Raw genomic sequence first — 21,429 nt, 5'->3', positions numbered from 1 at the left:
AAAGCCCCAGATCTAGCCGCCTAGATCCGGCGACCAACCGCAATAGCAGTGCCACCGTAGAGCCCTAGCGCACTAGCCACTGCCTAAGTGTGCCACCACTGGAACCTATGAGGAGGGCCCCACCCCGCCTCGCCAAGCCGCGAGAGCTGCCGAGATGGAACCCGCGTGCTCGTCACCGTCTCTGATTTGAACCAATCCGTAGATCAGATCGTCGTCACGGATCCGCCTTGGACAGGGACTGCACCACGCCATACCGCCGCGGGAAGCCCTAGCTTCACCGGCCGCCACCATCCAGGCCGCCGCCCCGGGATCCAGACCAACTCCGACGAAGAAGAAGGCCACCACCACCAAGCCTAGGGCCGGCGCCCCAGACATCCTCGTGTTGCAGATCAAGTCCAGGAGCAGTGCACCGCTGACGGTGATCGAGATCCGTAGCACAACGAATTAGCCCAACTGAGTCAAGGCCAGATCCGCCGTTGCCGGTGCCGTCCTCCACCGCCGCCGCCACACCACATCCATGTCGCCGCCGATCTGGCCGAAAAGGAGCGCCGCCTCTCAACCAGATCGAGATCCAAGGAGAAAACCGCCGCCGCCACGCCACAAGGGCTTTGCCCTGTGACGCCTCGGGCGACGGCGGCGGAGGAGAGCGGAGGTGAGGCGCGGCTGTAGGAGGAGGGTGGGGGCTCCCCGGTGCGGGGCGGCGCCGCCGCACGGGGGAGGAGGAGGAGGCGACGGAGGGAAGCGGAGGTGAGGCCCTGAGCGGAGGTGAGGACGAGCGGCGGCCAATCCACTCTAGCTAGTCACGGATGAAATGTTTTGAGCCAAAAAATTCAAAAAGAAAGAGAAAAGAAAATTCAGCCGTCTATTGCCGAACCACTTTTGCGCCTACATATATTGAAAAAAAAACAAAATGACCCTTGGACAAAGAAACTTCTCTGCGGGCGGACCCCACCCATGCCGGCCTGAAGGAAACTTTGGCCCTCGATGGAATCCGGCGTGCAACCAGCAGAATCTCTTTTCAAACCGATCGATCTACTTCCATTATCCCGATCCTTGCTTGTTATTTCGATCATGCTATTTTCGTCATGAGATCAAGTGCATCCATCCGCAGATTCTGCCTGCCAGCCGGCCCCTGCACTTCTGATGCGTACGTAGGTCTGCGCAGAGCTCAGCGATGGCCGCCCATCTCCATGCCATCATGCGCGCCACGCTCAGCTGCCGCCCCCGCGTCGGCACCGGCACCGGCACCGGCACCAACTTCATCCGGCCGAGGCCCCCTCCTCCCCCTCGCCATCATGACCACGCGAGCTTCTTCGGGCCGGCGCGGGGGCTCGCGGCGAGAGCGAGCAAGAAGAAGAAGGACGCTGCTACTTCTATAGACCTCGGTGGCAACGATGTGAAGAAGGCCGACGACGCGGCGGCGAAGATGGTGACGGCGACGAAGAAGGGCGCGGCGGTGCTGGACCCGCAAATCCCCGACGACATGAAGGAGTCCTGGCACGTCCTGCAACTGGTACGCACACTAGTGTTAGTTAGTTGGGTTCAGAGCAGAAACACGTACGTACGTAGGGTATTGGTAACATATATGCTATTTTTGTTGCACACAGGGTAATGAGATCTACGACGCCACCTTGAACCAGACCAACGTCGAGGGCAACAACAACAAGTTCTTCATCATCCAGGCCTTAGGTTTGTTTCTCCTCCTGCCATTTACTACCTCCTTGTGTGTGTTGTTTTCCTTGAAAATTGCTATATTTCTCAATCGATCGATTCAGAAATACTTCCTCCAATATTTGTGTTGATCTTTTAGTTACGACTGAGGCGCAAGTCCACGACACACACACACACACACACAAACATCTAGTACTTTACTGCTATATATCTTCTCAAAACATTCATACGGCATACATCGAATTTTCCCAATTAAGGTTCATGTGCTCAGTTTATGAGTGGTCAGTGGTCACTAATAGTAGCATTACATAAAACACCTAACTGATGTGTGTTCACTGTAGAATCTGATGGTGGTGCAAGCTGGATGGTCTACTGGAGATATGGGAGAGTAGGCCACCGAGGTCGGAGCGAGCTGCGCGGCCCCATGCCACGGGACCAAGCGGTCGATCTATTTGAATTCAAATTTAAGGATAAAACCGGCAATGATTGGTCCTGTCGCAAGGAACTCAGCTGCCGCCCAGACTACTACACCTGGCTTGAAATGGACTATGGTAAAGGTGACGACGAAACGGTAAGGTTTGCCTCAAGTTTTCTCTAGTGATTGCACCTTTCTAGTTTTAACGCTTTGGTCTTGTAAAAAAAATTCAGGGTAAGACTCAGAAGAAATACTCCGTTGCCGATCAGATAAGGGAGACGAAGCTTGAGACTCGAACTGCACGTTTTCATATCCGTGATCTGCGATATTAGCATGATGAAGCAGCAAATGATGGAAATCGGTAGGTTGGCCGATTGACGTTGCTTTTTGAACGCATTAGAGCATCATAATATTAGCCTATTTGCAGTACACATGGATTTTGTGAGCCTGGTAGATCCTATATTGCATGTGTGTGTTAAAATTACGGGGCCTAATTTTATGAAAAAATATATACTAAAACAAGGGTCTGAACATAGTTCATGGCCAAAGAGGCAAATACTGACGATCTACTCAAATACAGGAGTATTGTTTTTAAAGTAGATTTCTATTGATTATTCATGAAGCATATGATTTTACTAATCCATTCATCTTTGATTAACTAACTAGGTTATAATGCTGAAAAACTTCCTCTTGGAAAGATAAGCAAATCTACAATACGTAAGGTGAGCTTTTTTTTTTTGAATTTTCACCGGGGGGAGAAGAAATCCTCCCCACCTGAATTGTATTCATTTGTTGCCTATAGGCTTTGCAACCTAATACAAGATAGGGTTCAAGTGAACCGGAAGTACAGGGGGCACAGAGAGGAGAAATAAAGCAAAAACAACACACAGACAACACATGGCGAGGTGGGACACAACACAACCAGGGGCACCATGGGCGATCGAACTGCAGCGGCGAGCCGAGCCTAAACCATGACACTGTACCATCGACGCAATCGAAAAGCACCACGCAACCAAGACTGCACAACGCCGCAACACCACCTGTGTCATGGGGTACATTCAAACGGTCACGCCGGACCGAAACGACGCCACGGCACCTGTGTGCCACCGGCGTAGGCAAAGGGCATCACCAAGCATAGAACTCCACAGATCACACCCAAAACAACACAACAAAGGGCACCACGGGCGCTGGTATTGCAGCAGCAAGCCGAGACTAAACCATGACACTGCACCGTCGACGCAATCGAAAAGCACCGGGCAACCAAGACTGCACAACACCGTGACACCACCTGTGTCATGGGGTACATTCGAACGGTCATGCCGGGCCGAGACGACGCCACGGCACCTGTGTGCCACCGGCGTAGTCGAAGGGCATCACCAAGCAAAGAACACCACAGAGCACACCCAAAACATCACAAGACCGGGGGATGAAGACAACGCCATCAAGATGGGAACGACGTGAAGCGTCGCCGCTGTCTCGGCCAGCAGCAGCTGGCCGACCATGGATTTCTCCCAAACCCCGGTCACACCCTCCACGCGACGAGACGCAGAGCAGCCGCCAATAGCGCGGGGCAGCGCTGAAACTGGACGGCCCCAGATCCAGGTGAATCCGACCAGCAGAGACGCCGGCCGGCACCCTTGACGCCGAGAGCCACCAGTGAGGACCACCGGTGCGGCGCCCCCAGCAGGAAAGGCTATGAGACAGCGGCAGCCCACCGAGGGACTGGGAGATGGAGGGCTCCAAGGAGAAGGAGCCACGACGCCACCTTCGTTTGGCAAGCACGCAAAGGAGCACGACGACAACGAATAGGGCGGGGGCGGTGGAGGCGGGAGACGCGGCAGATGGATCTGCGCGAGGCGGGATGCGAGAGCGCGCAGCAGGCGGTCGACGGCGCGAGATTGAGGGCGGGAGGCGACGGAGGCCGGCGCAAGAGCGTGGGAGCAGGGGGCACTGCGCCCAGCCCAGCGGAACGGCGGGTGGAACCGCCGCCGAGGCAGCCACGAGGCCAGGCCCCCGCAGCCACCCCAGGGCGCTGGAAGCCCGCAGCCGTGGCTCGCCGGCCGGAGCGGAAGGAGGGAGTCGGCCAGAGGGAAGCACCAGGCCAGATCTGCCGGCCCTGATGCGGATGAGGGGAGGGTGAGGTAGGACCAGAGCACGTGCGCGGGACGCTTGACGCGCACTGCACCGCCCTCCCGTCAACGTCGGCACCGGGTGCTCGACGCGCACTGCAGTTGGCAGCCCATGGAGAAGGGAGGCGCAGGTCAACGGAGACAAGCACCGACCGAATCTGATGGGTCGAGGCGCCGACAGCCATATGGGAATGGATGCCGCGCGGGGAGGGCGCAGAGGGGCGGATGATGTGCGGCACGGCCAGATCCGTAACAGTGAAGCCGCAACAGCAGCATGGAGGATGCCTGCTGCCAGATCCATCGAACTTCGAAGCCGGTGAAGGTGGGCGTCGCGGTGGGGGTGGTGATGGATACGAGTCACAGGAGAGAGTAGATCCCGCCGCCACCAGCCGCCGGCGGGCTTTGCCCGGCGTCGTTTGCTGGCGGCGGCGGGGGGTGGAGGCTGGGGAGGTGGCTCAGGCGGCGGCCGGTGGGGGTGCCCGCCCGAGTCGCCTCAGGGAGACGACGTGGGGGGTAACTCTCGGTTGTCCCACTTTCGTGCTCAAGGTGAGCTTTTCTTTGTTGGGGATTATCAATTCAGCATGGACACAAAGATTACATGTTGAATAACAATATGCATAAACAACTTGGACCTAATTATCTCCCAAGCTAGCCAAAAAACTTACATAAGGTTGCATTTTATCATACTTTCAAGTAAATGACTTGAAACCTGTAAAAAAAAGTAAATGACTTAAAACCTGTAAAAAAAAGTAAATGACTTAAATACACTATGCACTCTAAAAGATCTATTGGGTGCACATTCAGTCTTGCTTGCAGTAAAAGCGCATCTTTCTCCAAACTTTCCACAGGGTTATTCTGTTTTGAAGCGGATCTCTAGTGCTCTTCCAAAGGCTGACCCGATACAGCTGGAAGAACTGACTGGGTGAGTCATAATTTCCTTTTTAGTTTGATAAATAGTGTAGTGAAGCATGATGAGATAGTTGTGGAATGCATAATGGCATCCACCATCAGTGCTACACTTGTACTTTCTGACATTTGAATATGTCGAAACCTAACGAATATTCATGTACTTCCACTTGGTTTCAGGGAATTCTACACCGTGATTCCTCACGACTTTGGTTTCAAAAAGATGCGTAAGTTTCCAACTTCCTGCTTGGTTCATTCTACAGTGATCAGGATCTTCTAACCAGGCCCGTACCGTGGGCATGTGCAGGATGTGCGCCTGCACAGGGCCCCCAAATCAGTGGGGCCCCAGATTTCTATGTGGTTAGTACAAGTATTCTTAGTAATTAGCAAAAAATAGTGCAAAACAGGTTGGATAATGGTGCAGCATGCCGGCGGGGCCCAACAATGAATTAACTCAGCTAATCCTCAACTTGGGTTCCCAAGAGTATTCAATGGGTGGTGGAACTGCAGGAATTAACTACTGGGCCCTCTCCTCATGCACGTCTCTCTTTTCATCCTCGTCTTCTTCACAATGCAGCCGCCGTTACTCTTTCACAGATCGTAAATCAATCTCCAGTTGTTCACTAGCTAACGTTCCGTTCCCAATCCATCAGCTACTAATTTTTTGCGATTTCGCCAAATTATCTATTGCAATGAGCAGTGGAATAGGTGACGTCTACTTTCAATCTCCATCTATTTATTTTGTTAGTGTTTTGTTCTTCTCAATTCTCAAATCAGCAGGCCTGCAAATCAGTGTTTCACTCAACTTCCTTCGTTTCCGGTTGCCGCCTTGCCGGCCTGCGACCCAAGTGTGTCAGAATCAAGTGGAGCTTGGATCCCTGGAGGCCCTGCTCGTCACAGAGATTCGACCGCTCGGCAGGCCAGCTGAGGCTACGAGTTCTTGGTCCCCAAAGCAATAACCATCTCCTCCCCCTGATCTGCTTCTCACATCAATCGAAGACAATGTTGTTTCATTCCTCTTTGACCACAAGTTCAGTTTTTAGTTCCTTATCTGTCACTTAGTTTACTTTCTGCAATGTCCTCTAGAATTAGAAAGTGCCGGTCAGGATATGAAAAACGTCAGAAAATAAAAGATACTCGATGAATCTCTAAAAGGTGGTCTTGATAGGTTTTTTGTTAAAGAACCAAACGTTTCTTCTGAAAATTAGTGTAGATGCTAATACTGATGATGTACATGACAATGACTCCATCCATACTGAAACTCAGGGAAAACAGATTAATGTTGATAGTAACATGGATGAGGTACATGTTGAGAATAATAACCTGGATGAAGCAAATCATTGTGATGAAGTACCTACTAATGTTGATGTTTTTTGCAACCTGATATATTTGATCCTCGAAATTGGGATGGCATTCTAAAGCAATTGATAATTTGGTAGAGAAGGGTCCTAAGAGGGCGTCTATCCAAAAGGGTCATAAAGATAAACTTGGTAGGAGATTTTCTAGTATCACTTTTGCGACAAGATGTTATTCAGAAGATTGTACTATGTACCAACATGATATATAAATAGTAACAATAATAACAATTAGATATTGTTTTCCTCGTCGTCACTTGCTATGCCGAGGGCCCAATTTCTGACTTTGCATTGGGCCTCCATTTTCCCTGGTACGGCCCTGCTTCTAACAAAATTTATCTGGCAGGTGAATTTATCATTGATACTCCTGAGAAACTGAAAGCTAAGCTGGAAATGGTAATAGGCCACTATCTTTTGCTTTATTTTAGCTTTGATCTGTTATGAAATCTTGTATGCATTAAGAGATAATGACAATTTTCAAGGATAATTTAGAACATTGGTTCTTCTGAAGACATTCGGAACATTGGTTCTTCTGCCATTCTTATCAAAGTTTGAAATGAATTGTAACTTAATATTCGTTCATTTTTTTGAGAACACTCATATTCATAATTTGGAATTTCGTGTACTAGTACAAGCTTCATATCTAATATCACCACTTGTTTTGCTCTTTCGAAGGTTGAAGCCCTTGGTGAGATTGAGATTGCAACCAGGCTTCTGGAAGACAATCAAAGCGATCGGGTAAGACATTGGTAAAGAAATATGGTGTGCACACATGAACACTCTGGATTTATAAGTTCGTTTCATTTTGCCATCTAGGACGATCCTTTGTATGCTCGATACAAGCAGCTTCATTGTGACTTTACACCTCTGGAAGTTGATTCCGAAGAATACTCCATGGTAATATTTCTACCAAAAACATCTAGGCCTTTATAACAACTTCATTACGGGAATACCATTTATTTTCTTTGTTAAAAAGATGTCAAATTTCTTATGACCAAGAACTGATTTGGCATGGTTGAATGAGTTATGTTCCACACTTCTTCACTTACACGATGTTCATGACTTTTACCTTGTATGGACATTCCTGCTGTCCAGATAAAAACATATTTAACAAACACACATGCCAAGAGACATTCGGGTTATACGGTCGACATAGAGCAGATATTTAAGGTGACAAGGCAGGGCGAAACAGAGCGATTTCAGAAGGTAAGTGGATCTTCCTAATCAGCTATGTGGCGCCCAAAAAAACCTACAGTACTTACTGCAATGACATTGTCAAATGACTAACTGTGAAAGTGATCTCGCAGTTCATCAACGCAGGAAACAGGATGCTTCTATGGCATGGCTCTCGGTTGACAAACTGGACCGGGATATTTTCTCGGGGTACTATATATACTGTAAACATCAAATTATGTCAGATCTGACTAGATAGGTCAATGCTAGTATATTAATTAACACTAATCTTTCTCCCAGGTTTGCGAATCGCTCCTCCTGAAGCGCCTAGCACCGGCTACATGTTTGGGAAAGGGGTTTACTTTGCTGACATGTTCTCCAAGAGTGCAAACTACTGCTATCCTTCACAAGCATCTAGATCTGGAGTGCTGCTTCTATGCGAGGTCTGTTTTACCAAGCTATCAATTGTTCACCACACACCTTTACATGAAGTGTCGTGGTCTCCGCTCAAGCGTGTTTTTCTCCATTTATTTATGGTGTCATGTTGAGTTGTTTGCTGTAACTTATCATCTCAGGTTGCGCTAGGCGAGATGAACGAGCTACTAGATGGTGATATAAATGCTAATAACCTGCCCGAGGGTAAACTAAGGTCGGTTGGTGACGCAAGCCCTTTTGATAAAAGCCCTACATCCACTTACTGATTCAAAAGTAACCCTGAACCTATCATTCTCTTGAATTATGTTGTTTTGTTATGGCGTTGGCAGCAGTAGTAGTTGTTGTAAACAACACAAAGAGTAAATACTTATCATTGCAAAACGGCACGAAGGGGGTTGGGAAGACGGCACCAGACATGGCGGAATCGAAGATCACCGATGACGGTGTGGTTGTTCCGCTCGGGAAACCTAAGAAGGCGTCCCGCGATAACGTATGTGCTGTCCAACTCAGCCCTGTGTAGTTTTTCAGGCTTTTCTGCCTATTGGTTTCCGTTTGTGTGCTTTGCGCCTTCTTGCTGTTCTCTCTCTAACACAATAAGGCATGCATTGCAGGGCGTCCTTTACTACAACGAGTGCATAGTGTACAACTTGGACCAGATCAGGATGCGATATGTCCTCCACGTTTCCTTCAACTAGAAACAGTAGTAGATGGTCTCATGCCGAGGGTGAACAAGTGCCAAGATCCCGGTATCTCCTTTGCGGAATCCAATGTTTGATGGCACATTATTAGCAACAAATGAATGTGGAGGAAAGTGGAGTTTTGGTCCAATTTCTGGAGAAAGTTTGAATATCTCAAGGTAGCATGCATTAGGCAGTGCAGGCTCTTAGGGAGATCAAGTACTATCTTGTTTCTACCTGATATTGTAATAGAAGTGACAAAGTATTTGTGGTTTTCACTTCTTTTTTACGCGTGCAGTCAGGTTACAAATTTACACAAAACATGAAACCAGCCATGTCATCATATGGGATTACAAATATGATAGCATTGTCAAAAGCTTAAGATGGAAAAGAAAATATATAGAGCAGATCATTCTTGCTGCTTCTGACAAGCTACAACAAAACCACAGGCAAACAACACTTGTCAGCAGCATCGGGAGAGAGTGGCTCCAGCACTCACCTCCTACCAGAGGCTCCCTTGTCACCATCGTTGTCACTGTCGGTGTTGGCCAAAGCTTCCCTAGCTACAGCTGCTTCTTGCATGGACAGCAAAAACGAAAAGGATCTGCTCTAGCTGCAGGCCCAAAACTAAGATGAACTCTACTTTCAAGGCGGGGAAACAAAAGCACACCTGGCACCATCTGGCGTCGTCGATGTGATTTAGGCCCTGTTCGGATCCCCTCTCCGCTCCACAACTGCAGCTCCCGGAGCGGAGGGAGCGGCAGCACAATTGCAGGGAGTGGCTCAAACCGAGCTCCTCGCGCGGAGCAGAGTTTCGGGACTGGAGAGGTTCCAAACAGGGACTTAATCATGGCAGAGCAAACAGAGGCGGTGGCGGTCTCGGTGAGTTTGGAAACACGGCACAGTGGCCATGGCCTGAGCCCAGGTGGCTTCAGTTGCACAAAATGGTGGCTGCTGCTCCATGTAGAACTTTTAGTCCTTTTTGGAAGATTTCACGCCCTTGTGCTTCCTCTTCCTCTTGCTCGCGTTCTGCAAATCGGAGAGGGAAAAAGGGTTCAGGTCCATTGGGTTGGTGTTTGCTTCTGGTTCCGTAGCTTCTCCTCCTCCCGGGCTTCTTCGTACCTGTTTCATAGTTTTAGAGGGAAGGTGTTAATGTTTCAACTCGTGGATTGACAGGCAAAGCTTGACAGACGCGATGGAGAAGTGCTCTTACTTGGCTGCCAGAACATCGTCCATAACTTCGAACTCCTCGGGGTGTATGGTGACATCCACTTTTTCAGACTTTCTGATTTTTGAGAAGATCAACCTGCAAACGAGAACCACAAACATGTGTCAATGAATCATCAGAGCATGCAAGCTATGGGAATACTTGTATACTTGGTGCAAGGAATGTAAAAGCTCACCCTTTTAACCCCAGCTTTATCCTGTGCCCCAACCACATACCTGCAAAAACAGCAAGATGCAAAATGAGTTCTCCATATGATTGAAACAGGAATCCATCAGAGATTATTGATATATATAAAATGAGTTCTCCGTATGGTTGAAACAGAAATCCATCGGAAAAATATTGTAGAGATGACTAGGTTGTATTAGAGTTGCATACGTATGGCTTCACCCATAGAGGGTTCAAGGTGCGATTTTCTCCTCCTTCTGCTCAAGAACCTTCAGATGAAAAAGAACAAATTGTTGGTTATGAACTGCAATAAGCCAAACTAAAGCTCCATAACAATACTTGGCCTGAAATACCACAAAACTGAAGCTAAGCCCTTACCTGGTATAACTGCTTATCTGTTGGCCTTTCAGACTCTTTCCTCTGTTGCTTCCAAAGATCAATGACTTCAGGAGTTTCCACGCCAGTGGGAGTGCTATTAACAGAGGCGTCATAACAAGTTCCTTAGAGAAGAACCTAAGCTAGTCATCAAATAATTATTATAGAACCTTGACATGGTGTCGACAGACTGCATGCCAGCTTCCATGTCATCATCTTCCATTAGTTCCTCTTCCTCTTCCTCCTCCTATTCTTCCTCCTCTTCATCTTCCTCCTCCAAGTCTCCCCAATGCTTGCAGCGGTCAACAGATTCCTCCTGGAATACAATGCAACACAACAGTCAGCTGACTGGTAGGGCTGTAGTTCAATTTCAAGGAAAATTAGGCAATCAAACATACATCATAATTAGGTTCATCCAGCTGTAGGATACCAAAAACATCTCCGTAGAGGTCCATACTGTCAAGGGCCTCGGTGCCCAAGACAGCAGGACCTCGACTACGTAGTTCGTAGTCGCGGTGGATAGGAGCGCTAGGGTTTTTGCCTGGCTGCTCTATGATGCGGGAGGGGAAGATAGAAGGAAATAACTTTATTGCTTATCCCTAAAGGGTGCTAACTGTCTGATATATAAAGGCCCCATGGGCTAATAACAAACTAGAAACCTATACGAAATAAACTAGTCTAGGAACTAATGTGCCCGGATCAGGACTCCTGTCCAGCCTGCGCCTTGCCTGATGCGGCCGTCGGCTGCTCCTGGCCGCGCGGCCCACGTCTGTAAGACGTGCCCCACATGACATCTCTCCCCCCCTCGACGAGCAGCTCGTCCTCGAGCTGAAAAGCGGGGTAGCGCTCGACGAAACTGTCAAGATCCTCCCATGTAGCTGACGAAGCTGCTTCACCCTTCCAGTGGACGAGTAGCTGGCGAACGCCGCGTGCTAGGCGCGCACGAGTCACGCGCTCTGGTTCTGGAACAGCCGCCCCGTTGTGGATCGAAGGCAATCCCGGCGGTGTAGTTGGAGGAATGCCGAAGAACTTCTTGAGGAGACCCACGTGGAACATGTCATGGAGGCGCGAGCGTGCCGGAAGCTCAAGACGGTATGCCACGTCGTTGATCACTTCTGAAATGCGGTACGGCCCATAGAATCGTGGCTTGAGCTTGCCCCTGGTTGGCAAGTTGAGAGAGGACGCGGCGCGCTGTCGAAGGCGAAGCCAAACCCAATCGCCCACCTCATGCCGAATGTCCCGATGACGTCTGTCGTAGTAGGACTTATAGACCGGCTGTGCCTGTTGTAGACGATAGCGGACGTCCTCGATAAGTTCGTCGCGCTCAGCCATGCTCCTGGCCACTGCAGCCACCCGTGTGTCGCCGGGCTCGTAAGAGCGAATAGTGGGAGGGTCACGGCCATACACAAGCTTGAACGGAGTCTCTTGGGTTGCTGTCTGGTAGGCGGTGTTGTATATGTACTCAGCCCAGGGAAGCCACCGGAGCCACTGCTTGGGACGATCCCCGGTAAGACACCGTAAATACATCACAATGATCTTGTTAGCAGCCTCCGTTTGACCATCCGACTGCGGGTGAAATGCTGACGTCATGTGCAGCTTTGTCCCCGTGAGGGGCATGAGCTCTCGCCAAAAAGCGGAGGTGAAGACGGGGTCGCGGTCAGAGACCATGGACTGCGGCACGCCATGGAGACGAACAACCTCAGCGAAGAACACCTGTGCCACTGACTCTGCCGTGTATGGGTGGGCTAACGCCACAAAATGGCAATACTTGCTGAAGCGATCCACCACGGTGAGGATGACAGACTTCCCGCCTACTCGAGGAAGCGCTTCCACGAAGTCGATGCCGATGTCAGTCCACACGCCCGTGGGTACCGGCAGCGGCAGTAGCAGCCCAGCGGGGTGCAAGTGCTCGGACTTGTACCGCTGGCAAGTACCGCAAGTGCGGATGTACTCCTGCACCGTCTTGCGAAGGTTAGGTGCGTGGAAATCGCGGCGGAGACGATGCAATGTGCGCAGGACGCCTTCATGCCCATCATCGTGCACGGCACTGAGAATCTCCTGGAGTAGCGGGGATGACGGCGGAATGTAGAGGCGGCCGTTGAAAGTAACGAGGCCGTCGGAGAGCGCCCAAGGCTGTTGCCGCGCACCTGCCGTGATATCCTCCCACAGTGCGACGAGCGCCGGATCAGTGGATGTCGCTTGCCGGAGGCGATCGATGAAGTCGAAACGAGGCCCTGAGACCGCCATGAGCGGCGTCTCCTCCGTGTCACGGCGGGAAAGTGCATCCGCCACCGTGTTGGTACTACCTGCCTTGTACTCCACCGTAAAGTCGAATCCCAGGAGTTTGCCAACCCAATGATGCTGCGGGATGGTGGCCAAACGCTGGTCAAGCAGAAATTTGAGGCTGTAATGATCCGTTTTTACCACAAACTGACGCCCCCATAGGTACGGCCTCCAATGGCAAATCGCGAGCACCAGGCCGATGAGTTCCCGTTCATACGCTGCCAGGGAACGGTGACGTGGCGCGGCTGGCCGGCTAAAGAAAGCCACCGGGTGGTGGTCCTGAAGAAGGACGGCCCCGAAACCGTACGTCGATGCGTCACACTCGACGATGAACGGCCGTGTAAAATCCGGTAACGCGAGGACGGGAGCCGTGGTGATTGCCGTCTTGAGGGTGGTAAAAGCTGCTGCCGCCTCCGGCGACCAAGAGAAACCATCCTTGCGAAGGAGGGCCGTCAGGGGCGCGGCAACCACGCCAAAGTCCTTGACAAACTTGCGGTAGTACCCCGCAAGGCCGAGAAAGCCCCGAACCGCGCGCGCCGAGCGTGGTTGCGGCCAGTCCGCCACTGCCTGCACCTTTTCCGGATCCATGGCCACGCCTGCAGCGGAGATGGTGTGACCCAGGTATGCGATTGATTCAACGGCGAACGCGCATTTGGAGCGCTTGACGAAGAGCCGGTGCTGGTGCAGGACCGTGAAGACGGTGCGCACATGTCGGAGATGGTCAGCCCATGTCTCGCTGAAAATGAGGATGTCGTCAAAGAAGACGAGAACAAAACGGCGCAGATATGGCCGCAGCAGATCATTCATGAGGGCCTGGAACGTGGCCGGCGCGTTGCAGAGTCCGAACGGCATCACCAGAAACTCGTAGAGGCCGTCATGAGTACGGAAAGCTGTCTTCGGGATGTCCTCCGCACGCATCCGCACCTGGTGGTAGCCGGAACGTAAATCGAGCTTGGTGAAGAAACGAGCGTGCCGTAGCTCGTCGAGGAGTTCGTCCACCACCGGAATCGGGAACGCATTCTTGACAGTAATGGCGTTCAGGGCGCGATAATCGATGCAGAAGCGCCAGGACCCGTCGGCCTTGCGGACTAGCAGTACCGGGGACGAGAATGCGGAACAACTCGCACGGATGATACCTTGGGCGAGCATGGCGGCGCACTGACGCTCCAGCTCGTCCTTGTGCGCGGCCGGGTATCGATACGGACGGACGGCCACCGGGGCGGAACCAGGTAGCAGGGTGATGCCGTGATCGCGGCTGCGGGGCGGTGGCACGCCGGAGGGGTCGGCGAAGATGCCGTCGAACTCGGTGATGATGGCGTCCAGGAAGTCGCGGCCGCTGCATGATTTTAGGGCTGGCCCGTACGGTCCTGCAATGCCGTGCCAGCACACCCGATGGCCCCGTCGCCAGAATGTCATGGAGAGGGCTCGGAAATCCCACAGGATCGGTCCGAGCGACGCCAGCCACTGCGTGCCCAGGACGATGTCGTAGCCCGCGAGCGGCAAGGCGAGGAAATCCTCCGCGAACTCCTCGTGGCCGATGCGGAAGGGCACGACGCGGTACGCGCCCTGGCACGGAACGCGCTCGCCGTTGGCCACCGTGACGCGCATCTTCTCTGTGGTGGGGGGCGGTAACGTAGCACGAGCGGCCGCCTCTTCGGCGATGAAGTTGTGGGTGGAGCCTGAATCGATCAGGGCGAGGAGGGAGACACCTCCGAGAGTAATCTGCATCTGCATGGTTTCACTCGTGCGCACGCCGGCGATCGCGTGGAGCGAGATTTGAGGGTCGGCCCGCGATGCATCATCAGTGGCGCAGGCCGCGTCGTCGTCGTCGTCGTCCGGCGCTAAGTCGAGGAGAAAGATGCGCTGGCACACGCGGTTGTGGCCCCTGCCAAACTTCTCGTTACAGTTGAAGCAAAGGCCCAGGCGACGGCGTTCCTCCATCTCTGTCTGGGAGAGACGCTTGATTGGGCGTCCGTCCGGCAGATTGTGGCCCTGCTGAGGTGCGGCTGGTGGGGCCGGAGCGGGGGGCGCGAGGCGTGGTCCTGGTGTCGGCAGGATGCCCTTCTGTGGAAAACGCACCGGTGGCGCGGCGGAAAGCGCGCACTGGTCGCGCAGCTCCAATTTGCGGGCGAGGCTCATGGCGACGGCGAGGGACTGTGGGTTATGGATCTCCACGTCGAGGCTGAGGGGTGGCTGGAGTCCCGCGGTGAAGATCTGCACTTTCTGTGTCTCGGATAAGGTGCCTGCCCGGGGAAGGAGTGCCTCAAACCGCTCCTGGAAGTCGACGACGGACGTCGTGCGTTTGCACGCCATTAGTTCGCCCAGCGGGTTAGCGCGCAGCGGTGGCCCGAAGCGGAGATTGAGCAGCTCGGAGAAGCGGCGCCACGGAGGTGTGCCCTCGTCGCGCTGGACCTGCATATACCATAGTTGGGCAGGACCCTCGAGATTGTAGGACGCCATCCACACCTTCTCCTCCTCGGCGATTCGTTGTTGATGGAAGAAGGACTCGCATCTGTTGATGAAGGCGAGCGGATCAGACTTGCCGTCGAACTTGGGGAAGTCCATCTTCTGGAACCTGGGCGGCCGATCATTGTGGTGCTGCCCATCATGGGCGGCGGCAGCGCTGGATGAAGAGGAGGACTTGTCCTTCTGGAGTGCGGTGACGGACGACTGCAGGGACATCACCGTGGCCGTCAAGGCCTCGATCATCTTAGCCAGATCCGCGGTGGTCGGTTCTGCCATGCCGGAAGTGACCGAGGCGGCAGCGGATTGTGGCGATGTCGGGGAGCTGGGCGCGGACACAGGGGGGAAAGCGGCCGGCGGATGGAGCGTGGACGAGGAGGAGGATCGCCTGGAACCTGATACCAAGTTGTCAAGGGCCTCGGTGCCCAAGACAGCAGGACCTCGACTACGTAGTTCGTAGTCGCGGTGGATAGGAGCGCTAGGGTTTTTGCCTGGCTGCTCTATGATGCGGGAGGGGAAGATAGAAGGAAATAACTTTATTGCTTATCCCTAAAGGGTGCTAACTGTCTGATATATAAAGGCCCCATGGGCTAATAACAAACTAGAAACCTATACGAAATAAACTAGTCTAGGAACTAATGTGCCCGGATCAGGACTCCTGTCCAGCCTGCGCCTTGCCTGATGCGGCCGTCGGCTGCTCCTGGCCGCGCGGCCCACGTCTGTAAGACGTGCCCCACATGACACATACTGTTAGCCAAAACAAATAAATAGATCAGAAAAGAAATTTATTTTCATTACAGAAGCCACATTTAACTAGAGCCGAGCCCATGAAAAGCATATTTGTTGTAAATTACCTCATCCACAGGAGGCTTTCCCCATCCCCCGGGCCAGTAACCAAAAGTAGCACCAGGAGGAACTGGGGCATTCAGACCAGGGATCTTCAGTGAAGGATAAGAGGGAGGAGGACCATATCTCAGCCAAAATTATTTGATGTCAGTTGATAGCTGGCCAATAACAAGAGATCAGTCAACTAGAAGGCCAGCTGCCTGGAGTTTTTTTCTTCTTAAAAAGAACAATACCTGCATGTTTATAAGCCATGGAGGTTGGAGGCGGTGCACCTTCTGGCATACCAAGAGCTTCTTTAAGTTCTCAGGACAGCATACCTGGCTTCATTTCCCTAAGTTTGACCTGTTGAGTTCATACATGTATTATGCTTGGTGAGCCAGGCTTGAGAACACAGACATATATGGATGTTCCAAACAATTATCAATTATCTCTGTTTCTGACATTAAGAAGAGAGCGAAGCAAAAGAAGTACCTCAAACTCTTTCCCTTCGTAGTAAAGATCACCATGACTAGTCAATTTTGGTTTTGTTTGATATTTGAAGAAGGCGTCATGTAAAACCTGCACACAACAAAATTACAGTGAGGCTTGCTTTCCTGCACATTCAGAAGTTAACTCATGTCTAAAATTTGAACATATATGGAAGAAACACATCGTACTTATCAGCTATGATATTTTCACACGTGTACATCATCAGTATTACTGCCTAAGTGGCAGGTAATAAAACACCTGGCAGACCAGATATGCATGTAGAGAAGTATAGCACAAGGAGAAAACGCAGGCATGTGTTATTCAACACCTAAGTAAAATCAGCTGGAAAATAAATAGTGCTCTGTATACATCTTGCCCATTATGGAGAAAACACAAATATATATGGCATGTGCTTCTATGTGCAACTCAGATTGGCCTCAACAAGAATTAACTGACCTGATAATCTGTATCCATCTTGCCCATTTTTGGCTGCATACGCTCCCGCTGCTTCTGCTTCTACTTTTTGCTATCCTCTTTCTCGACTGAAAATGCATTTGGAAAGCTACTTACAATTTGTCCACTTTGCCCATTTGTGGAATAAAAATTAAAGTGACAATAAAACAAAACTCCCAAAGTTACCAAGTTGACAAGGGAGATACAATGTCCATAGCATTGCTACAAAGGACCAAGATATTAAGATACCTGTCTTATTTTTTCTATTCCACTTGCAGCAATGAAGTCAGGAAGTTGGAATGGTTGTTTTCGGATACCTTGCTTGCCCTGAAAGAAATAACATGGTGATGTAAAATCTATTCGACAAGATATAGATAATATGAAGCAAAGCGTAATTTCATGTTTTGAAGATATAAAAAAGTTGCAAAGGCCTGGGCAAATGATATACTTGTATACGCAAGCAAAGGAGGACAAGGATCAAGATCCTAGATGGACCTAAATGTCTTTCAAGGGAATGCCTAGCATGAATCAACTAGATCAAACGCTTCAGCATTCATACTACAGCAATCACTCAAGTACAGTACCACCAAGACCTTGCTCCCAGGAAGTTGCAGCATCCCTGCAAGAATTATATATCTGTACAAGAGGGAGGGAAAAACCTTATCGACTTTATGTCCCCCCCCCCCCTTCGAATAACACCCACCCAGGCACTGCCATGACACTTTGTAATGAGTTCACTAGCTTATGCATGCCGGCCCAAACAGTTGCGGTTATGGGCTTACACTTTTCAATGATGCAAGGACAAAACCCGAGTGTGCTCGGCATTAAGTGAATTTCGGCCTGGCATGGTCTGCCCTTGGCCCTTGTGTTTTGTTTCTCTTTCCTGCTCTGCGTACCTTTTTTGATCTTGTTTGGTTTTCTGTCTGTTTTTGGTCGGCTTGTATCTGGTTGTTGTAATCATGGTGCTCTATTTTACAAGTGAGTTACTTTTAATACAAAATGAGGCGCATTTAGATACAACGTGCATTTAGATGCAGGCCCATGGGAAAAACAAAGTTCTGTAACAATACATGGAAGCATGCAGTATTAGTTAGATGACAGATATTAATTGAGGGAGATGCTCCAGCACTTTTACAAGTGGAGTTCAAAGAAACTAGTGATCTGTTTGCATCTGACTACCAACTCCACTACTAACAACACTATTTTCTGATTGTGCAGTTTATTTCTCAGAGGTGCATCCAAGTACTCGTTACGAAATTATGCATAACAAGATTATTCATGGTACATGTATAACAAACCTGCAAGAATTTCCTCTTTTGAGACCAGTGCCTTGGGACAGGTACTGTGTTCCTGTAAGACTTCAGATAGACAAGTAACTTGGGTTCTGATGCAGTCGCATCCCAAACCTGGCAGGAAGAGCATAATTGCATCAGTTGAAGCTAATTCATAATCAACTTTACACTGGTAATAGCAATGAGTTAAAGAAGATGGCACACAACAAAGCGTGTATAAAGAAGATGTCTGCAAAGCGTATATAAACATACTGCATGTAAGAGCATTACACCTCAAAACGTTAAGCACTAAGCACATGAATGGATGTCATAATCATATTTTCCAGGCTTCCAGTAAATTCATGACTTGTAAAATATATTACCTCGCTGGCGAGATTTCAGTGGATATAACTGCAGCGAAATCATACATGTCACTTATACTGCCTTTCCCTCAAGGTTTTCTGATTTAATACAGAAAAGGCCAGTACACCTGGTTTCATTCCCCTGTCTACCATTTCTTCAAAAAGATCTTGTGCCTTCTCTATTTCGCCCTGGCTGCAATATCCACTTATAAGAGCTGTGTATACATATTGATCAGGAGTCAGCCCTTTCTGCAACACCTCATCAAATTCTCCCCGGGCTTTCTCAAAATCACCGGCTTTGCAGTACCCATCTATCAATACGGTGTAAAAGGGTACATCAGGTTCGATTTCCATTTTTTTCATAGAGCTGAGCAACCTGTTCTGCTTTGTTCCAAGAACATAGACCCTTCTCTCCTTACTAACGCCCTCCCAGCACCGCTGCAGGTACTCTTTTAGGTGACCATCCAGTAGCATGGTATATGCAATTACGTCAGGCTTAATACCTAAACTTGTCATCTGATCAAACAATTTGCAAGCTTCTTCCATCTGGCCAACCTTGCAGTAACCATTCATTAGTATAGTGTATACAATAACATCAGCAGAAAGTCCTCGCTGAACCATATCATAGAACCATAAGCGAGCATTGTGCATATCTCCTGTCTGACAATAGGCTGATATGAGTTTGGTATATGAAATTACATCAGGAATAACATTATTTTCTAACATCATGCTGCAAACTGTTGAAGCTCCCTGGGCATTTCCATCCCTACAAAGGTCATTCGTCAACTTTGAACATGAGAAACGATCCACAAATTTTCCTTGCTTAGCAACCCTAAGAAAAAGCATGTAAGCATGATCAGTCCAGCCTGAATGCAAATAGCCACAAACCATTGAACTGTACAATACTTCGATGCGTTCGATTCCTTTCTCTTCTACTATATTAAATAACACCTCTGCTTCACTAAGGTTGCCACTTCTGCAAAACCCATCAATTATTATACCATAAGTGAGTGAATTAGGCTCTAACCCTCGATCCGCCATATGGTCTAGAAGATCAAACACCTCCGTAACAAGACCATTCTTGCAAAATCCACTGGCCAATATGTTATATGTAACAATGTCTGGCTTTACATTGGCCTTCAGCATCACTTCAAATGCTTGACGTGCATTTGGTACATCTCCCTTCAAGCAATAACCCTTGATCACGCATGTATAGTGAATTCTGTCAGGTGTCAGACCCTCAGCCTTCATTTCTCTCAGTAGCTTAACCGCCTCATCCATGTTCCCATCCTTGCAATAAGCATCCATAGCAATGTTATACAGAACGCCATCTAGATGGAGTCCCGAATCTCTGAGTTTCTGGAAATGCTCTGTAACTTGAGATGTCATGCCTAACTTCATAAAGCATTGTAGAAGATAACTCGCAATGTGGCAGTTTGTTTCGAAACCATGGGATACCATGGCTTGATAATGGTCCAACACCTTGAGTAGGTTGCCCGCTTTGCCATAACTCCGAATGAGATAGCTATAACCATATATATCTGGTGTGAACCCTTGTCTGGTCTTGTTCTCCAAGAGCATTTCAGCCTCCTGCAGTCTCATTTCCTTGCATAGCCCATCCATTACCATGTTATAAGCCATGTCCTCAACTTGAATCCCCTCCCTGTTGATCTCTTGCAGAATCGCATAAGCCAAATCAACCTTTCCGCAATCACACAGACCAGTTATAAATGATGAATATGCAATTACATCTGGTTTCACCCCCATTTCAATCATCTCAACCCACATTTGGAATGCTTTGTCTGCCTTCTTTTCTCGAAAGAAAGACCTAGTGATAAGGACCAACGCGTGAGCATCCAAGGTCAATCCAAATTCCTTGATTTGATCATAAGCTGATACAACAATCTCCGAGTCACCGCTCTCAGCTGCAAATTTGAGAAGTATGTTGCAAGTCCAAACTGCCGGGACGATTCCAAGCCTACAGAGATCACCAAACAGCCCTACCGTGTCCTGTGCACTGCGACAAGTGGTGCATGTTGTGATCAAGCAGTCAGTCGCAAACAAGAGAGCATACGAAGTAGTGCACGTACTTCTGAGCTGATCCATGAGCGGCACGATCTCAGGGCCGCCGCCACCGCCATCGGCCGGCGAGAGGATCTCACTGAACAAGGAAAACAGAATCCTCCCCTGGCCCTTATGTGACAGGACGCGGATGATCTCCGCGTAGGTGGCAAGGTCATGGCGGAAGCCGATGCTCTCGGTGTCCTTGAAGTAGGCGAACGCGATGGCGGGCTTCCTCTCCAGGCGCTGGAGCGTCCTGACGACGCCGGCAGAGCTCAGGCTCGGAGCAGAGCTCCTCCTCCGGGTAATCTCGCCGGGAGCGCAGCCCCTTCTCCAGGAAACCTCGCCGGGGGGAGCGCAGCTGGGCCTCTCCTCGCCGCTCGAGGTGGCGTCGTCGTCCGGCTGGTGCGCCCAGGCGGCGAGCACGGAGAAGCGGCGGCGGCGGCGGCGAGGGGATGGGGACGGTTGCGCCGCGGGCAGGGCCCGGGCGTGCCTGCGGCACTCGGCGACGCATTTGCGTCGCCACGGGAGCATGGGGATCTAGGCGGCGCGCATCCGGGCGTGGGATTTGAGCAGGAGGGTCGCCGGACGGAGACGACCTCGAGGCTCGGCGGGCAGACACCGCGGACGGGGTGGGGACGGCAGGAGCGCGCCGCGCGATGCCCCGAGGAGGGAGGGCGGGACGGAGGTGGC

At 50.5% G+C, this 21,429-nt stretch overlaps 1 protein-coding gene and 2 pseudogenes across 1 annotated transcript; 1 reads left to right on the top strand and 2 right to left on the bottom strand.

Moving 5' to 3' along the window:
* Positions 1-1,426: 1,426 nt before the first annotated feature.
* On the top strand, positions 1,427-8,779 carry LOC119326226 (annotated as a pseudogene).
* Positions 8,780-9,084: 305 nt separating this feature from the next.
* Positions 9,085-18,601, bottom strand: LOC119321500 (annotated as a pseudogene).
* Positions 17,593-21,415, bottom strand: LOC119323939 (pentatricopeptide repeat-containing protein At2g26790, mitochondrial-like). The gene is made up of 3 exons (XM_037597650.1): positions 18,697-21,415; positions 18,341-18,448; positions 17,593-17,661 (listed from the first exon to the last, which is right to left on the bottom strand). The coding sequence occupies exon 1, from the start codon at positions 21,268-21,270 to the stop codon at positions 18,745-18,747; it is 2,526 nt and encodes an 841-aa protein (XP_037453547.1). The 5' UTR covers positions 21,271-21,415; the 3' UTR covers positions 17,593-17,661; positions 18,341-18,448; positions 18,697-18,744.
* Between the last annotated feature and the right edge of the window lie 14 nt (positions 21,416-21,429).

The sequence above is a fragment of the Triticum dicoccoides genome, chromosome 6B (genome assembly GCF_002162155.2).
Source record: "Triticum dicoccoides isolate Atlit2015 ecotype Zavitan chromosome 6B, WEW_v2.0, whole genome shotgun sequence".
NCBI lineage: Eukaryota > Viridiplantae > Streptophyta > Magnoliopsida > Poales > Poaceae > Triticum > Triticum dicoccoides.
Note: the sequence above shows the minus strand (reverse complement) of the source record. Positions and strands in the feature narration are given on the sequence as shown.